At 41.4% G+C, this 14,983-nt stretch overlaps 1 protein-coding gene across 1 annotated transcript in view; it reads left to right on the forward strand.

The window, feature by feature from the left end:
- The window catches only part of snd1 (staphylococcal nuclease and tudor domain containing 1), a 746,083-nt gene that overhangs the window by 32,467 nt on the left and 698,633 nt on the right, over window positions 1-14,983 (forward strand). Inside the window, exons 8-9 of the mRNA XM_052034288.1 lie at window positions 128-234; window positions 9,231-9,321. Coding sequence (XP_051890248.1) covers window positions 128-234; window positions 9,231-9,321 — 198 coding nt within the window. The remainder of the gene's footprint in view (window positions 1-127; window positions 235-9,230; window positions 9,322-14,983) is intronic.

A 14,983-nucleotide genomic window follows, 5' to 3' on the forward strand; every position in this document is an offset into this window, starting at 1 on the left:
GAATGTGCAACAAATGCAGCAATGTAAGGCACTGCCTGCTGTTCTGTTGAGTGGTGTATCCAGAAGAATTGCTTTTTGTTTTGCATTTTTAAAAAACAACACCAGGTTCTTTTCATTTAATCCACAGAATGGTAATATCACAGAGTTGCTGCTTCGTGAAGGATTTGCTCGCTGTGTTGACTGGTCAATTGCGGTTTACACTCAAGGTCCTGAAAAACTTCGAGCTGCTGAAAGGTAAATTTTGACTGTGAATTGGGAAACTGTAAATATTGTGAGGATGCCAAAAATTGGGCTTAATTGTAAAAGTGAAATGATTTGAACAACATTTATTTAGACTGATAAATCAATTTTTTTTGTTCAGAGCAATTACTTTCCCAAAGCCATCAGATGCAGTTGAGAATGGAAACAGAATATAAAAGTTATTTAAGCTGGCACCTTGATGAATTCTTCTGGAATTGGGAAATGGTTGATTAAGTTGCATGTGGTTGATATAGATTTTTAGTGAGGCTTTTGGCATAGTCCAATATGGCGTGGTGCTCAATAAATTAAAAGCCCTTGGGATTCAAAGGAGAGTGGCAAATTGGATCCAAAGTTGGTTCAGCGGCTAATTGTTGATGGGCACTTGTGTGGTTGGAAGGCTATGGCTATTGGGCTTCCACAAGGTTCAGTGCTTGGTCCCTTGTATTTTGGGGAGGTGGAAGGAGTGGTTGTGATAAATGAATTTGCAGATGATACAAAAATTGGCTAAATAATTGAAAGTGAGGAGGAAAGCTTTAGGTAGGCAGTCTGAAATTTTGAGCACTAAAATGGTAAATGGGATTCAATCCTGAAAAGTGAGTTAATGAATTTGGGGAAGTGAGACAGATTAGGGGGATGTCACCAAATGGGAGGATGCTGAAGTGTAGAAGAATGCAGATTTTTAAAATTAGCAGGACAAGTTAATAAAGTGTTCAGAAAGGCTTAAGGGATGATTTCCAAAGCCACAGCACAGAATACAAGAACAAAAAGGTTGTACTGGAACTGTATGCAATGTTTAGAAAACACCTTGTCTTATTGTATACAGTTCTGGTCAGCACCTTGCAGCAAAGAAATCATTGCACTAGAGAAGGTGAGGAGGACATTTACGAAGTTTTTGCTAGAACTATAAAACTGTGGCTGAGAGGGAAGATAGATAAGCTAAGATTTGCTTCAACGTGGGAGGCTTAGGAGAGACTGAACTGAGGTAATAAACCAAGGTAATGGATGACCTTTTTCCCTTGGTGTAAGAGGTTAAAAACCAGATGGCTGAGATTTAGTCATTTGTCAAAGGAATAGGGAGTAGATGAGGAAAATGATTTTTCACCTAGAGGGTGGTAGCGATCTGGAACACACTACCTGAAAAGGCAGTAGAGCAAGAAGTGCTCATCATGTTCTTAATCCTTGCATGTGTACTTGATGAATTGTGACTCACAGTGCAGTGGATATAGTGCTGGAAGGTGGCATTAAGTTGCATATCTCTTTTGACTATCATGGATATGTTAGGCTGAATGGATTCTTACAGTGTTGCAAATTTTCAAGTATAAATGTGCTTTTTGGGCCAGTCTGGAATACTGAACTTCCACTGTTTGATTTCTGCTTTCCCAATCTAAATGGGGCACATCAGCTTGGTTTCCTGCAATGTTGTTCTTTGATCTTGGTGGGAAGCATGTATGCCTTGTATTAAGTGAAGCCCAGATTAATCTGTTGTGCACCCTGCTTTTCCTAATGAGTCTTGAATATCTGTCATTTATGTTTGTGCTGTCTCCAGCTTGCTGTTGGGTATTCCCTTGGTGCCCAGTGCTCCTTCACTGTTGAAGGAAGAATAATCAGTTGAATAAGTTACTGGAAGGTGGGCAGGGCACATGGGAAATTGTAAGAATTTGACACAGCATCATGGAGATGGAGAAGAGAGAAATATGGAGTCTTTTGAAATTGCTGCCCAGTCCAGCCAACTTCACTTCCATCATGTCTAAAAATGTAATGTAAAATGATTTTGTTCAGTTCCCTCTCCCTACCTCCCCATCAGTCTTCAGATTTTTCACTTTTTGGAAGCAACTACATGTCAAATCTTCTGAGATTGCCAGTATTGGGAGAAAGTGTTTACTGAATGAGTAGGAAGTGTTGATGTTGTGTTATGTATGTGTAAGGGGACAAATAATGTTGTTTGAGATTGGCTCAGCATCAATGTTGTAAGATCTTCTGAAATCTGTTCTTGACTCTCTTCCTTGCAACCAGAGTAAGTTTTAAATTTAATGCTGCAGTTTTAAGATGAGCTTTGCATTGTTGGGTAGCGATGCACATTGGATCCAGTCAAAACTCTTGGGTAGTGAACTTGCAGGACCAAATGTTATGAAATTAAATCAGTGTTGGATATATTTGGGTCAGGTGGTGGCTGTGATGAGTGAAACTGATTACTTTTCAAGGAACAGGGTAAAGTTAGGAGAAACTATTATTAAGAGAGATTAAAAGTTGGGAGGGGAGAAGAGTACGGAAGGTTAAAAGTGAGAGTGATTAAATGAGAAAATGAGTGCAACTTGAAAGAGGGTGGTAATATGACAAGTGAAAAACAAAAGCTTTGTTGGGGGAGGTGTAAATGTGAGAAGCAGAATAGTTAGGTAATATCAGAAGGATATATTGGCGTGAAAATTCTGAAATCGGAGCAACAGATTCAGATTCCTTATCTAAAGTTGTTCAAAACACGTCGAGTCTGGGTTGAAGGCAAAATGTTGCTCCGAGGATTGAGCTTCATTCAAACGGTGTCGTAGACAGGACAGATTAGAATGGGAAAGTTTAAGTGACTTGGTCACTTTCGTGGACTGAAGAGGTTTTACAAAAGTCACTCATTCTGTGTTATATCTCAGTGTAGAGAAGACCAGATTTTGTGTTGTAAATGCTTTGTACATAATTGAAAGTACATGTAAATCAGTGCTTCACATTTGTGGCCTGAATAGTGGGAAGGAGGGGTGTAAATGGTTGGGAATTATAATTCGTGGTTTCAGTGAATGATTCCTTAGGGTGAGGAAAGAGTGGTCACAGAGATAAAGGAGTAAACCAGTCTCCCCCAGAAGAATGGTCCCTTTGGGAGTTTAACAAGAGGAGGAAAAGAAAGTATTTGTGTGGTGACGTGAGAACGTCAAGAAATGTGGAGGTGGATGAGGTGAAAGAGAATGCAGACTTATTTCTGGAAGAGTGAGAGGGAGAAGAGGTGAGAGCGGAAGTGCTGGAAATAGTCCCTCGACTCTGCCAGTTCTGTGCTGGAGTGGAACCTTTGGAGGCTGAAGAAAGTTGTTATGGAAGATGGTATGGAAAGAAGGGAAACGAGAAAATGGCAGAAACTTTGAACGAATATTTTATAATGACACCAAAATCTCAAAACTGGAAAATCTGAGGAGCCAAAGGTAGGAAGGAACTAGTGACTATAAATAATCAGTACCATTGCAAGAAAGGTGCCAAGTAAAGGCTGCCAACTTCCTCAGATCTGATGGCTTGCATCCTTAAAAGAAGTAGCTGCAGGGATATTGAATGCATTGTTTGTAATCTTTCAAAGTTCCCTGGCTTCTGGAAATGACAGGTCCATGGATGGGGAAGGTTTAGAATGATAAGGGCCAAATGCAGGTGAATGTGACTAGATCTAGACTGGATAGAGGATTATTGGAGTTTTACTTAAATGAAGGGGCCAAATGTATTGCAACTGAACTTTCGGACCAGACAAAAGTAATGGTTTATTGATGAAGACAAAGGCTGCAAAGTAGTACGGATGGTTTTAAGTGTGTGCAAAAATTTGACATGCAGAGTTTAATATTGGAACATGTGAGGTTATCTACTTTGGTAGGAAGGATAGAGAAGCAAAATATTTGTTAAATGAAGAAAGATTGTGTGGATCCAAAGTACGTGGGCACCAAGTATCACTCTGTGCTGAGGTTCTACCTGTCCCTGGTGTTGTGGAGGATAGGTCTGGTCCTGTTGCCACGCAATGTCCCTGTCAGCTGGACGTTGCTGAACTACCTGTCCTTTGTGGAAGAGTTCTTCCATATAAACGCTTTTGACTACATGCCCATCAGGCAGTGGTCAGCTCAGCAGGACAGGGATTCTATGGATACTGTGGGGTGGTGCACTGAGCAAACTGTCCAAATCATCTGGCAGAATGCCTCATTGCCAGAACTTGCCAACAAGCACCAAGACCTCACTTGGCTGGCAGTGAGAGAGGCTCTCACAGTCAGATTCGTCCTGTATAGACGACATATCATCCCCAATGCATGCTGCCCTCAGGACGGCTGCAGTGGGATAGAGACGGTCACCCACTTCTTTGCAGACTATGGATTTATTATGAGAGTGTGGAGAAGGATGCAAGGGTCCATGTCCAGGTTCATCCCCGACAGCTACGTAACAGAGGGCTCTGATATACTGGCTCCTCCCAGGGGGGCACACCAAGACAGACATCAAATGCTGCTGGAAGGTCATCGACTCAGTGAAGGATGCCCTTTGGTCTGCCCAAAGCATGTGGGTGTTTCAGGACAGCAGTATGTACCTGAGGGGATGCTGTCGACTGGCATATTCTAGACTGCAGGAGTACATGCTGAGGAATGCAATGAAGCTTGGTACAGCCAATGCAAAGGCTCTGTGGGGAAGGACCACAGTCTAGGCTCTTTCTGCTACCACACATGAAGGGGTTGAGTCGGGTGGGGAAGCCCCTCAAACATTACTTTAAAAAAAACAAGTTAACACTACTGAATGTAGTGACCAGAAATGTAAAAGTTTTGCACTGTTCTTCTTTTGTCTATATCTTTTTATTATGAATGAAGTTTATTTGAAATATGAAATAAGAATGTGGCTGTATAGAGGGATCAGGGTGTTATTGTACATGAAATAAAGTTTGCGTGGTGGTCCAGCAGATGAAATGGTCTTTGATTGTAAAGGGGATAGAATGAAAGAGGCATTGCCTTTATCTGTATAGGTTGTTGGTGAGACCTGCATAGTTTTGTTTTCTTTGAGCAGGCACATACTGGCATTAAAAGGATTTGAAAGATCCTCCAAGTCGATTCCTGGGATTAAGGCCTTGCTTTATGTGGAAAAGTTGGGCCTTTACTCCACGCCGTATAAAAAGATAAGAGGTGATCTTATTAAAAGTTGCAAGGATAGATAAGTCACTGGGGCCAGATGGGATATATCCAAGGTTATTATGGGAAGTGAGGGAAGAGATTGCTGTGCCTTTGGCAATGATCTTGGCATCCTCACTGGCCACAGGAGTAGTGCCAGATGATTGGACGGTGGCAAATGTTGTTCCTTTGTTTAAGAAAGGGAGTAGGGATAACTCTAAAATAGGACTCACTGGTCTGTAATTCCCAGTGGTGGGCAAATTACTGGAGGAGATTCTTAGAGACAGGATTTATGGGCATTTGGAGAAGCACAGGCTAATTAGGGACAGTTGGCATGGCTTTGTGAGGGGCAGGTCATGCCTCATGAGCCTGATTGAATGCTTTGAGTATGTAACAAAGCACATTGATGAAGGTAGAGCAGTGGATGTGGTGCACATGGATTTTAGTAAGGTGTTTGATAAGGTTCCTCATGGAAGGCTTATTCAGAAAGTCAGGAGGCATGGGATCCAGGGAAACTTGGCTGTGTGGATTCAGAATTGGCTTGCTCATAGAAGACAGGGTGGTTGTGATGGAGTGTATTCTGCCTGGACGTCAGTGACAAGTGGTGTTCTGCAGGGATCTGTTCTGGGACCTTTGCTCTTTGATTTTTATAAATGATTTGGATGAGGATGTGCAAGGGTGGGTTAGTAAGTTTGCTCGTGACACGAAGGTTGTTGGTGTTGTGGATAGTGTAGAAGGTTGCTGTCGGTTACAACAGGACATTGATAGGATGCAGAACTGGGCTGAGAAGTGGCAGATAGAGTTCAACCCAGAAAGGTGTGAAGTGATACACTTTGGAAGATCGAATTTGAAGGCAGAATACAAGATTAATGGCAGGACTCTTAGCAGTGTGGAGGAACAGGGATCTTGGGGTCCACGTTCATAGATCCCTCAAGGTTGCCACGCGGGTTGATAGGGTTGTTAAGAAAGCGTATGGTGTGTTGGCCTTCATTAGTCGGGGTATTGAGTTCAAGAGCTGCCAGGTAATGTTGCAGCTCTATAGAACTCTGGTTAGACCACACTTGGAGTATTGTGTTCAGTTCTGGTCACCTCAATAGGAAGGATGTGGAAGCTTTAGAGAGGGTGCAGAGGAGATTTACCAGGATGTTGCCTGGATTGGAGAGCATGTCTTATGAGGATAGGTTGAGTGAGCTAGGGCTTTTCTCCTTGGAGCGAAGGAGGATGAGATGTGACTTGATAAAGGTGTATAAGAGGCATAGATCAAGTGGACAGTCAGAGACTTTTTCCCAGGGTGAAAATAGCAAACGTGAGGGTCATAATTTTAGGATGATTGGAGGAAGGTATAGGGGGATGTCAGAGGTAAGTTTTTTTTACACAGAGTGGTGGGTGCATGGAATGCACTGCTGGCAGAGGTTGTGAAGGCAGATACATTAGGGACATTTAGGAGACTCTTAGGTAGCCACATGAATGACAGAAAAATGGAGGGCTATATGGGAGGGAAGGGTTAGATCTTAGAGCAGAATAAAATGTTGGCACAACATTGTGGGCTGAATGGCCTGTACTGTGCTGTAATGTTCTATGTTCTGAGGAAACTTGAGAGTGTGAACACCATTTCTCTCAGGGATCTAGAACTAGAGGCATGGTGTAACGGTAAGCAGTCTCCCAGCTAAGACAGATGAGAAATTTTTTTTCTGAGTCTTCAGTCTTTGGAATTTTCTATGAGAGAGCTGTGGAGATTGAATCATTGAATAGATTCAAAGCTGAGGTAGATGTCTTTGGTCTGTAGGGGAGTCTAGGATTATAGGGAACAGGCAAGAAAATGGAGCTGAAGCCAAAATCAGCTTGTAGTCTTTTCTCATGTCTCTGTGTAATCAAGATAGCTGTAAGAAGGTGGGTGGTAGAGGCACATAGGCTGAGGGGAAGGGGGTATCAGTGAGAGCTTATCAGAAAGGTGTGTTGATAATTATGGAGTATCTTAATCTACATAGACTGAAAAATCAGATCAGTAAAGGCAGCCTAAATGAAGAATTGGTCTGTTGTTCAGAGTCGGCTATCCTAGATCAAATACTGTGCAATAAGGGAGGATTAATAGCAGTAACAATAAATGTGATTGAATTTTGTGTTCAGTGTGAGAAAGAAAAATGACTAGTATTTTAAACTTCAAGGACCATTCTGAAGGCTTGAAAGCAGAGCCAACTAAACTAAATGGGTGAAGTAGGTTAAAGGATTGGTTTATTGAAGGCAGACAGTCAAGTGGATCTTTTAGAGTTGATAACTTCCCAATGATGGAGGAAGAATTCCAAGGGCAGGACCCACCATCTCTGGTTAATTAAAAAAAACTTAAAGAAATTTAAAGAAAAAGTATACTGTGCAAAGATTGGTCACAGATCAGAAGATTGGACTGACTATAAAATAAAAAGCAAAGAATAGTGATGAAAAAGATAAACTCTGAGATGAACCTAAGCAGAAATGTAAAAACAGTTTCTGTAGATGTTCAAAAAAAAAAGCTAAGTGTTAATAAAGTGAGTGTTCATCTTACAGAAAGTGGGAGAGTTTTTTTCCTTACTGCTGGCCCACTTGTGTCTGCATTTCAAATTGTGGAATCCCATTTAGTGTAGTTACAGACAGGAGCTACAAAGTAATTTCAAAAACAACTGACAGTGTTACATCTAAGCTTGTTTCTCCTTTTGACATATTGTCCCAGTGTCTTTACATTTGTGATTGATCAGCTCTTTTGTAACGAGGCAATGTTCGAGTCTTTTGAGGTACTTCATCAACTTGTCACATATGACAAGGGCATCGAAGCTTAAAATACACTTGAAGTAAAGTTGTGTGCATTTCACTTCGCTGTTTGAGATGATGTTACAAAAGTCGAACAAACAATCTGCTGGAGGAACTCAGGAATTTGGGGGGGGGGGCAGAATTGAAGGAATTATTGCTGTTTTTGGGTTGAAAATCTGCATCAGTCCTGATATAGCAGTTCGACCCAAAATACCAATTTCTTACCTTCTACGGATGTTGCTCAACTTGCTGAGTTCCTCAGGCAAATTGTTTGTTGCTCTAGATTCTAGCATCTGCAGTCTCGTCTCCTTCTTCCAAATAAGAACCCTCATTTGATTGGAGATTCTCAAACTCTAAGCTTTCATTTGGAAATTCCATGTCATATTTACCCCTCTCTTAAAGGAATTGTATCATTTTCCTCCAAGATAGTGCATTCCTCCCAAATTCAAAATTGGAAAAATAATTTGGATTCATTGTTAATTCTGTGTTTGGATATCTAATGTTTGTGCTCAAATAGGTGACTGAATTGGGATGCACCACAGGAATGTATTTCTTCTGGTTTAGACACCAGAAGTGCATTATAGACAAAGCTTGGTATAGTCTGGAATATTTGAGTGAAATTCTTGCATCTGGAACTGGGTACTGGATGTATCTGATCTCTGGTTAACTGTTCAAAGCAGCATAGATCACTCTTTTGTTCCATCCATATGCCTGTGCAAGATTGCAATGGTGGCTTTGGTTCTTGGCCAGCTAGTTTCATATACCTCTTCAATCAATCACCTTGCTATAACCCCAGTTAAAATGTAAGAATTAGGAACAGGATTGGTTCTGTGGGGCCCCTCTAGCCCATTCTACCATTCATCGAGATCATACCTGATTTTTGGTTCCACTTTTCTGCAGTGACCCCATATCCTTCACTGTTCTTAATATCCAGAAATTTTTTGCTCTTCATTTTAGATGAACTGGATGATTGGGCCTCCACAGCCCATGGGTGGAGAATTCCAAAGGTTCAATACTGTGGGTGTGAAGGAATTTTTCCTTAGTCCTAAATGGCCTACCCATATTCAAAGACTATGACACCTGGTTGTTCACAGCTCAGCCAGGGGAGACAGGCTGGATGCAGATGGTCGGGTCCTGTAAGACTGTGTTTTGTTAAGAGTTTTTGAATTCAATACTTGACCTCCACCAAGATTCAGTTGAAAACCTTGTTGTAAACTATGAGATCTGTACCATTTTCTGGTTTGGGAGAAGTGATTTCAGCAGTTCTGTCAACTGGTTTATTCTATAGCGTGACGTAAAGCTTAGCACACTTAGAATGCTCTCTTATGTTGACAGATCTGCCAAAGAACGCAAACTTCGGATCTGGAAAGATTATGTGGCTCCAACAGCTAATATGGACCAAAAGGACAAGCATTTTGTGGCTAAGGTTGGTTCAAATCAGCAGTGGACAGTGGTTAAATGTGTTCTTGTGTTTTTTTTAAAGTTCATGCTGTTTGCTTATTTTGAAATGGCTATGTCAAGTGCTCTTCACTGATGTAATGACTGGAGAAGTGGAAGAGCATAATTTTGTGGAGATGATACATCCTGAATTTTAATTCCCCATGAATTTTGCATGGTTGAGATGTACTATCCTGCAACCTTTGGATGAGATCCATACATTGGGGCTTATTGCTACAAGTCTCTGATGTGGTGTTCAGCTTTTATCTTAAACTTAATTTTTGCCCTGCTACACTAAACCTGGTTCTGTACTGTAACTATTCCAATTTTTTTTCTAATTAGGAATTCTTTGTAACCTTGTGTCAAGTCAGAGTAAGCTACTTAACCATGGAAATCAGATGCTGTGCAGCTAGTGGTGGAATATTTAAGGGGTGTAGAAAAGAGTTGATGGGGATGTAGGGAGAATTTAAAAAAAAGAAAACTGGGATTAACATTGGATTATTATAAATGGATGGTTAATGGTCAGCATGGACTTGGTGGTCTTAAGGGTGTAAGGGCCTGTTTTCATGCTCTATCTGACTCTAACTTGTGTTTGAATCTTATGACCATCTTATTTGTGAAGATCGAAAAATAGATCTTGGGAGCTTAACTGCTTTATCTGAGAAGATTCCAGAATTCATTTCTGATAGAGATCCTTTTAAAAATCAGCATTTATGAAGACAATCGGTTCCAGGAAGCAAATGAACTCAAAGATTGCATATTACAGAAAACAAAAGCAGTTGATCTAGAAAAGACATTAAAGAAAAAGTATCTTTAATATACAAATTGTAGGCAAAATATTAATGCCAGCTTTTAAAGTCTTTAATTGGCATCAAGAAGGTTGTGGTGATCAACTGCAGTCTTTATGAAGTTACTCCCAGAGTACTTCTAGGATATTTTGATCCAAGTTTAATAAAGGAATGATAATATTCCAGGTTGGTGTAGTGTCGGTTTGGAGAGGAATATAGAGGTAGTGGCTTTCTCACGCACATGCTTCCTTGGGTCTTCTGTTTGGCAGAGTTTATGGGATTGGGAGGTGCTTTGGAGAAGTCTTGGCAATTCCTCGAATTTATTTTGCCATTGGTTTTTGTTATGGTGATGGAAGTGGTAAATGTTTAATGTGCTGGATGTGATGTCTATCAGGTGGATTCTGTTCTGGATGGTGTCAAGCCAAGCGAGTAGAATGTATTGTATTGATGTGTGCCTTGTGGATGTTGGATCGGATTTGGGTGTCACTGGGCAAGTAGCTCATCATAGGATATCCACCCCCCTGAAAACGAAGAGAGAGGCCTCTGTTCATAATGTCTTACTCATCCCTTTCAGGCAAGCCCTTTACAGTCTCTTAAGTTATTTTTTTTAGTCACAATTGTAAGGTAGCAAACTCCTACAAACAACAGTGATAATTGCCTGATAATTTTTATTAATGATTTTGGTTGAAGGATGTATGAGCTCGGATGTGGGGTAATTTTCCTACTCTTGAAAATAGTCATGTGATCTTTCCACCCAAGCATGTCGACGAGGCCTTGCTTTATGTCTCAGACAAGATTGCATCTTAATCAGGCCAGACACAATGACTTCCTGCTGTTTCTACAAGATGTGATTGACCTGTAACTGGATTCATAAGACTTAAAAAAAAAAGCAGGAGCAGGCCAATTCCTATATCACATTATCTTATGATAAAGGAGGTAGTAATTCAGCAAATCAAGTCTTTGCTAGCAGTCCCATTCTTCCACTTATTTCCATGCAATCTATTCTCTCCTCTTATGCCCACAACTCCACCCTGATTCTCCTACCACTCATCTATACTTGAGGTAATTTGCAGTAACCAATTAACCTACCAGCATATCTTTAGGATGTGGGAGGAAATCAGAGCACCTGGTGGATACTTATATGGTCATAGGGAGAATGTATAAATTCCACATGCCACTAGGGGTCAGGATTGAACTGCAATGAATGGAATTGTAAGGCAGCAGCACCACCTGCAGTTGAACTTTGACACAGTTGGCTAAACCAACAAGGACATAACTGTGCAATAGCTGAGCATTCACAGAATTCACAAAAATGATGACCCCCCCCCCCCCCCCCCCCCCCTTATGCCTGGTCCATCACTTGGTACGATTGTGGCTCATCTTTTATCTCTGTTCCTTTGCACCAACCCTGAATCCCCCATTCTCTTAATATCAAAAAACTAGTTGATCAGTTTTTAATAGTAATTCATGCCCCCCCCCCCCCCACCAAAAAAAGGGTATTGATGTGGAAATTTGGTAATGGGAAGGCAATGGGATTGTGGTTGAAGTTTGAGGGGAGTGGTTAGATTTTCTTGATGTTCACTATAGTATTTGCGTTGCACAATTGTTACTTGACAGTGTCAGAACAGAACAGTTCTCCAGCTCTTGCTGTTAGCAAAATGGACTGCTTCTTTGGTTGAAGAGCTGTCAATTGAACTGAACACTGCAGTTATTAAGTGAATATCCCCACTTGGATCTTGTGATGAAAGATTATTGAAGCAGCTGCAGATGTTTGGGCCTTGGACACTGGCCTGATCAACTCCAACAATAATGTCCTGGGCTGGAATAGTTTGATTTCAAATTGAGTACCTGCATGTTTGCATAGTTGATGAGGGAGCTTAACTATGAACTGCTGTGGTTGGCTGGTATCATTTCCAAAGTTGAACACCATGAAATTTGTGGGTGATGGTTACCTAATAAATTATGGGGAGTTTGCTAATTTGCTTGAAGGCATTAATGAGATTTTTAGGCATGTTCACAAGATCACAAGACGAGGGAGCAGAAGTAGGCCATTTGGCCCATTGAGTCTGCTCCGAAGAAAAGGGGGAAAAAGAAAGAAATGAGAAATGGGAAGGGGGGGAGTGAGGGGGGGAAAAAGACTATTCTAATCCCAATTTCCAGCCTTATCCCCATATCCCTTGATACCTTGACTAATTAGATATCTAGCTACCACCTCAAATGCCTCCAATGATCTGGCCTCCACTGCTGTACGTGGCAAGGAATTCCATAAATTCACTACCCTCTGGCTAAAGAAATTTCTCCTCATCTGTTTTAAACCTGTACCCTCTAATTCTAAGATTGTGCCCTCTGGTCCAGGACTCACCCATCAAGGGAAACAGCTTGGCCACATCTACTCTGTCCAGTCCTTTCAACATTTTAAATGTTTCTATGAGGTCCCCTCTCATTCTTCTGTACTCCAGTGAGTACAGTCCAAGAGCCGACAAACGCTCATCATATGTAAGCCCTTTCATTCCAGGAGTCATCCTCGTAAATCTCCTCTGAACCCTCTCCAACATCAGCACATCCTTCCTAAGATATGGAGCCCAAAACTGCACACAGTATTCCAAATGAGGCCTCACTAGTGTCCCGTAAAGCCTCATCAACACTTCCTTACTTTTATACACTATACCTCTCGAAATGAATGCCAACATAGCATTCGCTTTCTTTACCACAGATCTGACCTGGTGGTCAACCTTTAGGGTATCCTGCATGAGTACCCCCAAGTCCCTTTGTACTTCCGTACTTTGAATTTTGTCCCCATCTAGATAATAATCTGCCTGTTTATTTCTGCTTCCAAAGTGTACAACTGCACATTTCTCAACATTGAATCTCATCTGTCATTTCCTTGCCCATTCTCCTAAACTATCTAGGTCTCTCTGCAACCTTCTGTCTCCTCAATACTTCTACTCCTCCACCTATCTTGGTGTCATCCGCAAACTGAGCCACAAAACCATTTACTCCATCATCCAAATTGTTAATGTACAGGGTAAAAAGAAGTGGCCCCAACACCGACACCTGCTGAACACCACTAGTAACCGGTAGCCAACCAGAACAAGATCCTTTTATTCCCACCCTTTGCTTCCTGGCAACCAGCCAATGCTCCACCCATTCTGTTATCCTACCTGTAATTCCATGGCCTCTCACCTTATTAATTAGTCTCTTGTGTGGCACCTTGTCGAAGGCCTTTTGAAAGTCTAAATACACAACATCTACCGCCTCTCCCTTATCCACCCTACCTGTGATTTCTTCAAAAAACTCCAATAGGTTGGTCAGGCAGGATCTTCCCTTCACGAAACCATGTTGGCTTGGACCTATCTTGCCTTGCACCTCTAGGTATTCCATAACCTCATCCTTGAGGATCGATTCTAATAACTTTTCCACCACTGATATCAGACTAATAAGTCTGTAATTTCCTTTATGCTGCCTCCCACCTTTCTTATACAACGGAACTACATTTGCAACCCTCCAGTCCTTTGGAACCATGCCGGCGTCTATCGATTCCTGGAAAAGTATCACCAATGCCTCTGCTATCTCTAAAGCTGCCACCTTCAGAACCCGGGGATGCACCTCATCCGGTCTGGGAGACTTATCAGTCTTTAGTCCATTTAGTTTTCCTAGCACCTTCTCCCTAGTAATCTTAACTGAACTCAGTTCCATTCCTTGAGACCCCTGACTAGTATATTGCTGATGTCCTCCACAGTGAAGACTGATGCAAAATACTCATTTAGTTCCTCTGCCATCTCTTTATTATCCATTATAATCTCTCCCGCACCGTTATCAATTGGTCCTATATCAACCCGTGTCTCTTTCACTCCTTATATGTTTAAAAAAAAACTTAGTATCCTTTTGAATGTTATCTGCCAACTTCCTTTCATAATTCATCTTTTCTTTCCTAATGACCTTAGTTTCTTTCTGCAGGTTTTTAAAAGTTTCCCAGTCTTCTGTTTTCCCACTAATTTGCTTCCTTGTATGCCCTCCCTTTTGCTTTTATTTTAGCCTTCACCTCTCTCGTTATCCACATTTGTGCCTTTTTTCCATTCAAAGCCTTTTTTTTCTTGGAATATATCTATCCTGCATTTTCCTTATTTCTTGTAGAAATTCCATCCATTTCTGCTCCGCCATCCCTCCAGTTAGCTTACTCGTCCAATCAAGTTGGGCCAGCTCCCCTCTTGTGCCACTGTAATTTCCTTTGTTCCACTGAAATATCAATACACCAGTTATCAGCTTCTTCTCAGATTTGAAACTGAACTCAATCATATTGTGATCACTAGTTCCTAATGGTTCCTTTACCTTTAGTTCCCTAATCACCTCTGGTTTGTTACACAGCACCCAATCCAAAACAGCTGATCCCCTGGTGGGCTCAACATCAAGTTGCTCCAAAAAGCCATCCCGTAGACATTCCACAAACTCACTCTTGAGATCTACTGCCTTGCTGGATTTCCCAGTCCACCTTCATGTTAAGGTCCCCCATAATTATCTTAACGTTGTCACTCTGGCATGCTTTCTCTATTTCTAACTGCAACTTATAGTCCACTTCCTGACTGCTATTAGGGGGCCTATATATAACTGCTACTATTGTCCTTTTACCCTTGCTATTTCTTAGCTCCACCCATAAGGATTCCACCTCTTCTGACCCAATATCCTTCCTTTCTATTGATTTTTAAATCACCCACGTGCTTCCGAGTGATGTCACGTGCCTCCGAGTGATGTCACGTGCCTGCGCAGTTGTTGACTGTTGACTATGTGGGTTCTCTTTTTCCATCCCACCTGCTATTTTAAGGAGGTGAAGTGTATCAATTGACTAAAGGTCAATTCCTCAATGCA

The sequence above is a fragment of the Pristis pectinata genome, chromosome 19 (genome assembly GCF_009764475.1).
Source record: "Pristis pectinata isolate sPriPec2 chromosome 19, sPriPec2.1.pri, whole genome shotgun sequence".
NCBI classification, from domain to species: Eukaryota; Metazoa; Chordata; class Chondrichthyes; order Rhinopristiformes; family Pristidae; genus Pristis; species Pristis pectinata.